Genomic DNA, 10,848 nt, shown 5'->3' with positions numbered 1-10,848 from the left:
AATTTATCTAACTCGAAACTGAAAAAGCTCGGATTGATAGTGTGGGGTATTTGTTTTTGGAATAAAAATGCCCAGAAAATTTAAGAAAAAGGACGTAAGAGAACGTAGTGAAGTGGAAGAAGATGCTTCGTCGCAAGCTAGTAGTAATGTGGAAGAAGACCAGCAACCTGATGCTAATGCTAGTGCGAAAGACTACCCAGCTACGATGGACATGATATTAAAAGAATTCCGTGCTTTCAGAAAAGACACAAACGAGCAGTTTAATGCCATAAGGGAGAATGTGAACGGCATTGGTAAAAGACTCGATACAGCACAGGGACACATAGATGTTGTGGAGACTCGAATTCAGGTTTTGGAGGAGCTGCTAATGGAATTAGCAAATCTTCAGATGCGATGCGAAACTAAGCTACTGGATTTAGAGGGAAGGTCACGTCGCGAGAATCTCAGAATATATGGCGTAAAGGAAGGGGAAGAGGACAAATTCCCATCTGTAAACTTTGTAGAGGTTTGATTTGAAAAGACAATGCGTCTCTCTTCTCCCACCGCGTTGGGAATCGAAAGAGCACACCGGGCCGGTGCTGAGAAACCCCCTGATGGAGCCCCTCCACACTCCATTGTTGTCAAACTCGCAAGTTATTGTATCAAAGAAGACATTATCAAGAAGCCCTGGCAGGCTAGGGGGTTTGACTTTCAGGACACTAGGATATATGTGGACAATGATTATGCCCCGGAGATACAACGAAGAAGAAAAGAATACGCGGCAGCGAAGAAGGTGCTTAAGGAGAATAACATTCGCTTCCAGACTCCTTTACTACAGGGAATGAACCGCGACGTACAACACGGCGCATGAAGCGACTATGGACATGGTGAAGAGAGGATTATCAGTAGACGTTGTGAAAGACAGGGATACACTCTTGGATCAAATAAAACAGCAGACTTGGCAAACAAGTACGAAGAAGAAACGTGGAAACACGATCCAAAAGCAGGGTTTCAAGGAGCGTCTCCAGGTATTTAGGCACCAAGATGACTGTGGATAACCAGGCTGCTTGTGACGGAGCATCATATTAGAGGTAAACTCAAGAGTATAGAGACTTAAGAGGAACTGAGACTACGAACTTTATTTTGATAAAGATGTTTTAGTTTTATATTTTGGTAATTCCATAAAGAGGGCATATAAAAGTACATTAAAGTCGGGCCATTTACATGCATAGTAAGCTGGACCCTACAGACCACTGGGCTTTCAGCCTGCATGCCGAAGAGGGCACTCTTCCACAAGTCGATAGAAGAGCTTTTCCCTCACCAATTACAGCTAATATAGCATTTATGTTTCTGGAAGTCAACACGATTGTATGTTTTTGTTGTACAATGTTTTTTTTTTCTATAATGTTGGTTTTTTTCTTTGTTTTTTGTTTTCTTTTTTCCCATAGGGGTGTACTTTTCGATTTCTGGTTATGTTCAGAGATTAAAATCATATAAGGTCGTACAATAATGCTTTGTAAGGTAACTAAAGTAGTGTCATTTAATGTAAATGGCTCGGGGAATCATATTAAAAGAAGCAAAATAATGTCAAAATTAAAAAGAGAAGGAATAGAAGTCTTTGAAATGATTGCTGTAGAGGCATAAGGTCTTCTAATTTTGGGAGGAGATTGAAATGCTCGTCTCAATCCATCTTTAGACTCATCAAACCCACACGGCCCGGGATTAAATAAAATAACCAAAAATATTAAATTAATTTTAAAGGATTTAGGGCTTATAGATGTCTGGAGAGAGTTAAACCCCATAAAAAAGAACTATACCTTTCTCTCTCACCCACATTCATTTTATGCTAGATTGGACTATTTCTTTATGTTTCAAAAAGACTTTAACAGGTCAACTGCAGGATAGGAGTGATGGATTTATCAGATCATGCCCCACTGTATCTGGAAGTAGTGCAAGGAAACGAAAGAAGAGACATCTTGGAGATTAAATACAAGTATTCTACGTCCGTTGAAAGAGCAAATTAGCCAAGATATAATACATTATGTAGCTGAAAATGATAATGAAGAAGTTTCTCAGAGTATTTTTTTTTTTACTATTATCTGTTTTACTGGGACAGCAGTTGAACAAAACAATTGTATGCCTTTTTACACTTTCTTTGCTGTTACATTTTTAAGTTATAATTAAAAAATAAAGAAGAAGGAAAAAAAGAAAAAAGAGAGAGGAAAAAACAAAAACAAAAACAAAAAAAACAAAAAAAAAAGGGGACTAGGGTTGGAGGGCAGCAGGGCAGGTAGGTTTACATAATACTCAGGGTTGTAACATCTTATACAAAATCACACCTCATATGCTTAACATAGTCTGTCCATTTAGACCATATTCTGTAGAAGGTATCCCTCTGAAGTTTAAGAGAAAATGACACTCTTTCCATCGTATAGATCTGTTTTACAGAATGTATCCAGTCTTCCATCTTTGGTGGTTCAGGCTTTAGCCATCTTCTCGTAAGAGGCTTTTTACTTGCGGCCAGTAGGATATACAGGAGTCTTCTGTCGTTGGAATTCAGTTTATCCACTGGTACACTGCACAAAAAAATGGTCTCAAAAGTTGCAGGAAAAAGAAAAGAAAAAACATTTTGTAAATGATCATGGATTAGAGACCAATACTGGCGGATAACTTTAAAGTCCCAAAAGATGTGGAAATGGTTGGCTCCGTCTCCACCACATCTCCAACATTTATCACCAATTCCTCGATATCTTTGTTGAGCAGGGGTAATGAAAAATCTCATAATGCTTTTCCAGCAAAATTCACGCCAAACATTAGACCCAGTGCAGATCCTGGCCTCAAGGTGATTTCTAGACTGTACAAGGGTTTACAGGAGGTTAAGAAGTTGAATACTATCTACATTAAACAAAGATGGGAAAGGGAAACAAATATGTTAATTTCAAATGACACCTGGTATCAGCAGTGTGCCTTGCAGTGGAGAATTTCTAGTTCTAATAGACGGAGATGTTTTGGTTGGAAGAGTCTCTGTAGGTTTTTTATTACACCTGCACAAAGTAAACATTATTCTAATCACTCCAGCTGCTGGAGAAACTGAGCAGGAATAAAACACTTCCACTTGTTTTGGTCTTGTCCATTGATCAACACTTTTTGGGTATCGATTCACTCTGAGTTACAGACCATTTTTAGTCTGCAACTCCCCTTTAATTGGGATGAACTTTTGTTTGGATATTTATACTCGGTAAATGTAGATAAAAAGTCCAAGCTGTTATATGGTATTCTGAGTCTGGCTGCCCCAAAGACTTTTACTAAGAAATGGCTAAGTGTGAAAATCCCATCACTAAATGACTGAAACGAGACTGTTTATGTTGTTTAAAATGGAAAGAATTACTTTCTCTAACAGATTTCAATATGATACATTTATTGAGATTTGGGATAAATGGAAACATTACATTTTGAATCTTTGTAATTCTGTACGCCATATTTTTGAACTGCTATGTGTATATATGTGTATGTGTGTGTGTGTGTATGTGATGTATATGTGTGTATACATATATATTAACTAGATGGTACACACGCTTGTTTATTTTTGATTACTTGTTTGTTTTTTGTTCTTATAGGTTGTTTTATGTTACGTTCCTTATTTAAAAAATCTTCTTTGTTTCTGTGAAATTCTAAATAAAATAAATATTGTTTTTTCCTGACCCTGAAAGTTTGTGATGAGCCAGTTTCAAAGGTTTCCAAACAAACAGAAATATAAAAACTGTTTCACTGAAGCCAAACTCCACATGTCCACCAGAGCTCTGTGACTGCACACAGCCAACAACAACACACACAGCAGGATGTTCACTCCAATCATGTCACTAATGCTGCTCTTAAAATGCATCAACATGTAATTAACACAGCACTAATAATCTATGCATGAACTGTATGGAGCAGTTATTGTTTAATATGACATTAAACCTGCAGTGATAACCACAGCAGCACTTCCTGTTTGATTCATGTACAAACACAGTGACAGACAGCTGCTTTGTCCCTGCAGTCTCTGCTTTTCTCTGGAATATTGTCCTCATGTCCAGGGATGCTGCAGTCTCTGCACGATGATCAGGTGTAGACCACCTGAGGGCTGAGTGGGATCACATGACGTGGATCAAAGCTTTGCCCACTTCTCTGTGTGAAACTGGAACATGTGATGTTACATGTTTGTCATTATGAGACCAGCCTGGATCCATCTGATGCTCTCTCTGACTCTCCTCTGTCTGCTCCTCCAGGAGGTACAAAGAGTCCGACTGGAGCACAGAGTAAAAACACAGATGCCTCTGTTGTTGAACCAGCTGATGGATGAAGAGCAGACCCTGCTTTTGCTTTTCAACAAACAGCAGAGAAGAATATTATGATCATGCATGTACTTTTTATCTATATCAGTGTTATGTGAACTGTAATGTGAATGTAACGTAATCATGTTGCAATCAGTAATTGTATGTATTTATTTATTTCTTAAATAGCAAAGTCCTTATTGTAGTGTATAATCTATAAAGAAACAGGATGTTGTGATAGAAAATTCTGACTTTATTTTTACTTTTTATTTTATTTATTTTATTTTGAAGTATCTAAGTGTTGAATTGTGACGTGTAATCTAGAAAGAAACAAGATACTGTGTCAGAAAATGTCAAGTTTCATCCTTTCACTGTGTTAAACTGCAACCTGATATCACAGCAAAGGTGAAATGGGTGAATGGAGGTGTTCATGGTATCGGGGGTAAGGTAAGGCCACTGTTGGCCACGAACAAGCTGAAAGGGTCGTGATTTTGAACAAACCCAGAAGGTTAAATAATTAAATCTGTAATTATTCAAACTTGTCATTAATTAATGAAAATTGGAAATAAATAATTGATACATTTTAATGAAATTAATGAAACATTTAAATAAAAAAATTATTGGTGTATTTCTTTAATTCATGTTGGCACTCCCGACCCTCCATAAATGTGGCTGCAGCAGCTGCTCCATCATATACACTCCTGGCTGTGGGACAGTGGGAGGAGAAGTCAGTTTACAACAAATATGAACAACTGTGAGCTGATGTGGAGCAGTCCAGTGGAAGAGTTTGAAGAAGAAGTTAAAGACCAGTGAAGTCTTTACCAGCAGTGAAAAATCATCATCTGCAGCTTAAACACTAACAGGCTCCGCAGCTCAGAAGGCATGCTCAGTGGTGACATCATCATACTCTCTGTCCAATCCCTGACCTCCTCCATCACGCTGGGTCATCTCCATGGAGACTGCTGGTTTGGTCTTCCTGCTGCAGCAGATGGACAGCAGCAGACCGGTGGAGATGCAGTACGGACAGAAGACCACTAGATGGCAGAAGAGTCTGAGCTCAGAGGGAGGAGGAGCTGAAGGACGAGGAAGCAGAGAGGAGGAGTCAGGAGTATAAAATCTTCTGCTTCTAAACATTGCTTTTGTTTCAGTGCACACACAGCTGGACACAATTTGTCACACACTTTGAATTGTACGTCATTGTTGCTGCAGAGAAGTTTGTGTTTAACAGACACTGTAATCACACATGATTTATTTCATGCTTACACAGTAATAACCTGTTATCTATGTGCAGCTCTGACCTTTGACCCTAAGTTTCCAAGTCAGATGATCCAAACTTGTGGATGTGGGGGTTCCACTGTTACTGTGGACCATCAGAGTTTTAGATCAGAGAAAAAAGAAACTCCCATCATGGATCAGGTCTCAGCAGGAGAGGAACCTGAGTGCAGTAGATACTACTGTGACTGCTGCAGATATCAGTGTGTATTGATCAGCTGAAGAGAGCACAGTGGTGCAGTGGTCAGCACTGTCCCCTCACAGCAAGGAGGTTGATTTTAGCCCCAGCTGGGTGATTTCTGTCCGGTATGTTCTAGAGATGGACCGATCCGATATTACGTATCAGTGTTGGTCTGATACTGACCTAAATTACTGGATCGGATATCGGAGAGAAATAAAAAATGTGATCCGATCCATGAAATATCACAAAAGCACCTCAGAAAACTCGTGACACGGCGTAACTCAGATCATAACCTTAGCACGTCGGAGCAGTATGAATCACGTGATAGAGCGGCTGCGGCGTGCCAGACCTGTCGGCGGTCTGGTTGAGTATTTGGAGCCTCGCTACAAACCTGGCATTTCATATCTGAGGAAGTTATCCCAGAGAGAAGTAAAGCAAGTGTGTAAGTTCATCTCTAAATGTTTGTAAAGCATTCCCACCTTAAGCTTAACAACCGATATATGGAGCGACTGCCTCTCTCCCTCTCTCTCCGGCTTCAATCATGAAACTGATCAATGATCAGCTGATCGGCTTTTCTGTCGCGAGTCCGTCTCTCGTTTGTTTATCGCCCACTTTGCACCCGAAAGAGGAAACCAGCGGCTGAACAGCAGGACGTTTAAGCTTGATAAGCTGTCGTTAGAATTTATTTAATATTACTTTCTACACCAGGATCCTTTTCTACGTAGCTGACGGCTGGTAACTGTGCAGGGGCGGATCTAGCAAAGTTTAGCCAGGGGGGCCGATAGGGCATTAACAGGGAAAAGGGGGCACAAAGACATACTTTTCTTTCTTATTCTCATTTAAAATGTCTAGCTTGTAATAAATAATTATCTGAATCTTACAACCAAAGTTTTAATCTGATGTAAAATGTATAGAAGTCCATTACTGTATATAGTAACTATTAAGTCTAATATACCCTAGTAAGCTATAGTACTTTTGGGAAGATCGAATCTGTGCAGTCTGCAATTCTGTTGAATTAAAGTTGATTATGTTGATTAAGCAACATGAGGCAGAGGTTGGGGGGTGGTTCCCCATTTTCTTATTTATTTTTGCTGGGAGTTTGCAACCCTGTTAGTCAGGTTGTTTTATTTCTGCTAATACTCTTTAAAATGCCAGAATAGGGAGGATGGTGCAGGTTTATTAGCTTGATGAGTGTTGCTGAACTATGAAACATTTTGGGTGCTGTATATTTATTGAATACAGGTGTAGCAGCATAGCTTTACTGTTTTGTTTTGTTTTTAAATATGACTATGAACTTATACACAATGCAGCAAGATATTTAAAAAACAGTTTTATTAATTAAAAATTACACTATATCGGATTCATATCGGTATCGGCAGATTTATTTATGATATCGGTATCGGACATAAAGTGGTATCGTGCCATCTCTAGTATGTTCTCTCTGTGGGTTCTCCAGTTTCCTCCCACAGTCCAAAGACATGACCACAGGTTGGTTGATTTTAAATTAGCTGTGGGTGTGAAGCAGATATGAGTGGGACCTGTAGTCCAAACACTTTGAGTGGTCAGTAAGACTAGAAAATCTCTGTGGGAATATTACACTGCGTGAACTCAAACAGGCTTTAAGACACTAACAGGTGGACTGTGCTCTGGGTCCAGACCCAGAGGCTGTCCCACACAGGGTTGGACCTGCAACCAAAACACATTCAAAACCTGAAAGGACACTTCTGTTTTAACTGGTACAGCCTTTCTGGTTTTTACAGTAGTGGTTCAGCATCCGACGGGATACTACTCGGCCAATCAGCTCTGTGCATTCCAGGTGGTAAACACTGTGCAGTGCTGACAGCTGACAAGACGGTAGAAAGAAAAAGAAAGACTCCTGGTTAAGGAGCAGAGTGTGGTAACAATCTTTTTAAGTGCAGCAGTAATGAAGGAGGACTCTGTCTGTGGCTCTTCCTCCAGAGGACTTTTCTCCCTCCTCCTTCATTTATTAGTGTTTGTTCTTCATCCTCTACTCACCTGCAGGAACAGCCAGAGCAGACAGCAGCAGCACACACACACCTGCAACAGGACAGAGGTCACTAAAGGTCACCAAAGGTCAGAGGTCATGATGAGGACAGATCTAGGAACATCAGCTCACCTGCAGCAGTCAGCAGAAACAGGCCTGAAACTGAAGAGCACACTGATCAGAGGTCAAATGGTCACATGACCAAAGAGAAGCATTCAGACTGCAGTGATTGGTTACTGTTCCCACACAACAACAATCCACAGCGCCCTCCAGTGGTGGAAACACAGATAATACATGAAACATGAAGGAGACTCACAGCAGAGGCAGACGCTCCGTCTCAGACAGCCGTCACCTCCACAGCTCCACAGGTCTGCTCCCCGACCTCCTACATCACACACAGAAACATCAGCACAGGAGGAGTAATGGTGCACATCAAACTCATGTGATGGTTCGTGCTGACAGCGTGATGGTGTTTGTCAGACAGTAGGAAGTGCTGTGAACTTGTTGTTCCTGCAGACACATGAGTGGAAGGAAACCTGGGACCAGCTGAATGTGTGATGTGTAAACACAACTCCTCTGTTTTCAAACGCACAAACATTATTGTTCCAACTCATCCTGCAGCAGGTTTTAAAAGAGTTGATGGGAGCGCGGCTGCTCTCGTCAGCTTTAAGGGATAAAGGAACAAGACTTTTACTTCTGTGCAGGTTTATCACCTTTTAGTTTACTGCAGAGGAACCGAACTCCACCCAGAACCAGAACCAGGAGAAGCCCAGAGACCAGACCTGCTACAACTGGGACCAGGAGAGAGGGAGGAGGAGGAGGAGAACAGGGAGGACACGTAAGAGCAGTTTTTAAGGGAGGAGCAAAGTTTGTGGAGGTGCTTGGAGGAGGAGGACAGTGAGGAGGAGGAGGATGGATGATTTTGGGAGGATCTGCAGGAGAGATGATGAAGAAGGTTCAGTCAGTTTATTATCAGGTCACAGTGTTACATCAGCTTTTAAACAGGAAGTGATGTCAGTGTTCTGACCTCTGACCCTCAGAGAGCTCTGAGGAGACTTTCCACCCTCATCAGTAGCACATGAGTAGAGACCTTCATCAGCCTGCGTGATGTTAGTGATGATGTGCTTTGGTTTAGGACCAACAGAACTTCCTTTGATGAAGAAATAAGCTGCGACTGTGGCACCATTCCTCTGTCTGCAGCGCAGAATGACATCACTTCCTGTCCTCACAGGAAGTGCAGGGATCTCCAGGATGACACCTTCATCAGACCAGCAGAGGCAAACAGAGTTAATGAGAGCAGAGTCACACAGAGACAGAGACACAGCTGGAACATCTCACCTGTAGTGTCTGATTGGACACTGAAGGAGACTCTGTCACTCTGCTGTCCAGAGGAGTCCTCACACCAGAAGGTTTCACTGGGAGCAGAAAGATCCACAACACAGTAGGAACCAAGAAGCCACCCAAAGCCTGGAGCTGCTCCACAGTCCTCAGTGAGTCCTCCTCTGGTCCTCTTCACTGTCCATCCATCAGCTGTCTGTCCATCATCAACACAACTCAGATACACTGAAGAAGATCCACTGAAGACCTGCTGAAGGTTTGGACTGACAGACAGAGACACTGGAGGACACACACACACACACACACACACACACATGTCTGGTTTGCTATCCTCGTGGGGACATCCCATTGACATAATGCTTTCCCTAGCCCCTTACCCTAACCCTAACCATTAAAAATAAATGCCTAACCCTAACCCTTACCCTAAACCTAACCATAACCTAATTGTAACCCTGACAGTAAAACCGCATTTTGAGTGTGAAAATTGCTTTCAACCCCGAGGGGACCTGGATTTTGGTCCCCACGGTGCAGAAAGTCCCCACCAGGATAGTAAAAGTCAGATTTTGGTCCCCACCAGGATAGTACGAACCCGTACACACACACACACACACACACACACACACACACACACACACACACACAGTAAGTGTATTTGTGTTCTTGTTGGAGTCTCACTGATTGATTTCACATCATCATCTCACCTGCAGAAACAGTCGGTGCAGACAGCAGCAGCACACACACACCTGCAACAGGAGGTCAGAGGTCAGTAAAGGTCAGAGGTCACAAACAAGCAGACCCTGTCAGATCCAAACCAACAACCAAATCAGATTTTCCAGCCTGCAGTCAGCTGATGTGACTAACGTGGACCTGAAGCTTGTAAGAGGTGACCTTCCACCACTGAGACGAGTTTCTCAGCTTTGACTCTGAGCATCGTCACCATGTTTGGCTCCAGACACTAAAGCAGTTTCTCCACAGTCAACACAATCACAGCTAAATATGGTTCCCTGCTCATCAGTGAGCTCCTCCACATGTGTGTGAGGCTCTGAGTCAGCCAGGGTTAAAATCCTGGCAGCACAAGCTGGAGCTCAGTTTACTCACAGAGCAGAAACGTGCAAAAGCACAGGGGAGTGGAAACTGTGGTTGAGATGTGTTACCAGTATCACTGAGACACAGTCAGTGTGTGAAACAGAAAAGAGGAAATTCAAGTTCTTTCTCTTTTTCTTTATCTCCCTTTGAACATGCATCACATTGTATTATGTTAAAATGGAGCATTATGCATATGAACAGTCTTACATATGTGTTTACTTCTATGTTGCATCTACATATCTGTATCTGTGTATTTATGTTTGATCCTCTGGACTTTAGCTTCAAGACGTTGTCTCTGACACGACCTCTTTAAACTTTAAACTACACCACAGCAGATCTACTAGATGATGTGAATGCAGGACCACACCTACTGCAACCAGCTCATCTACACCACAGCAGGAGAGATCAGTGAGAGGCTACAAGCAGCAGTGGCCTCCATGGAGAAGGAGACTAGAGGCCAAGGTCAAAGTATCACGGAGGGAGGTTGAAGTGGTCTTGAGCAGCAGTTCTCCAGGGTTTATGATCAGCATTCAAGTTTTTTCTTTGGACATATTTGGTTGTTTTCTCATTGGTTTCCAGTCAAGTGGAAGTCAGCAGGAAGTCACATGTAGTTAGTAGGATTAGCATCATATTCAGAACAGGGTGCTCTCTGTGGCCTGTGCTGTGCTCTTTAA

General features: G+C 41.9%; 1 protein-coding gene across 1 annotated transcript; it reads right to left on the bottom strand.

The window, feature by feature from the left end:
* Window positions 1-8,727: 8,727 nt before the first annotated feature.
* LOC135932358 (uncharacterized) lies at window positions 8,728-10,028 on the bottom strand. Its single transcript, XM_065469787.1, has 4 exons — window positions 9,950-10,028; window positions 9,790-9,831; window positions 9,089-9,367; window positions 8,728-9,008 (listed from the first exon to the last, which is right to left on the bottom strand). Exons 1-4 carry the CDS (start codon window positions 10,026-10,028, stop codon window positions 8,728-8,730), a joined length of 681 nt encoding a protein of 226 aa, XP_065325859.1.
* Window positions 10,029-10,848: the final 820 nt, after the last annotated feature.

The sequence above is a fragment of the Pelmatolapia mariae genome, unplaced genomic scaffold (genome assembly GCF_036321145.2).
Source record: "Pelmatolapia mariae isolate MD_Pm_ZW unplaced genomic scaffold, Pm_UMD_F_2 NODE_ptg000105l+_length_80395_cov_1, whole genome shotgun sequence".
Lineage (NCBI taxonomy): Eukaryota > Metazoa > Chordata > Actinopteri > Cichliformes > Cichlidae > Pelmatolapia > Pelmatolapia mariae.
The sequence above is the reverse complement of the archived record's forward strand: the minus strand, read 5'-3'. Positions and strand labels throughout refer to the sequence as shown.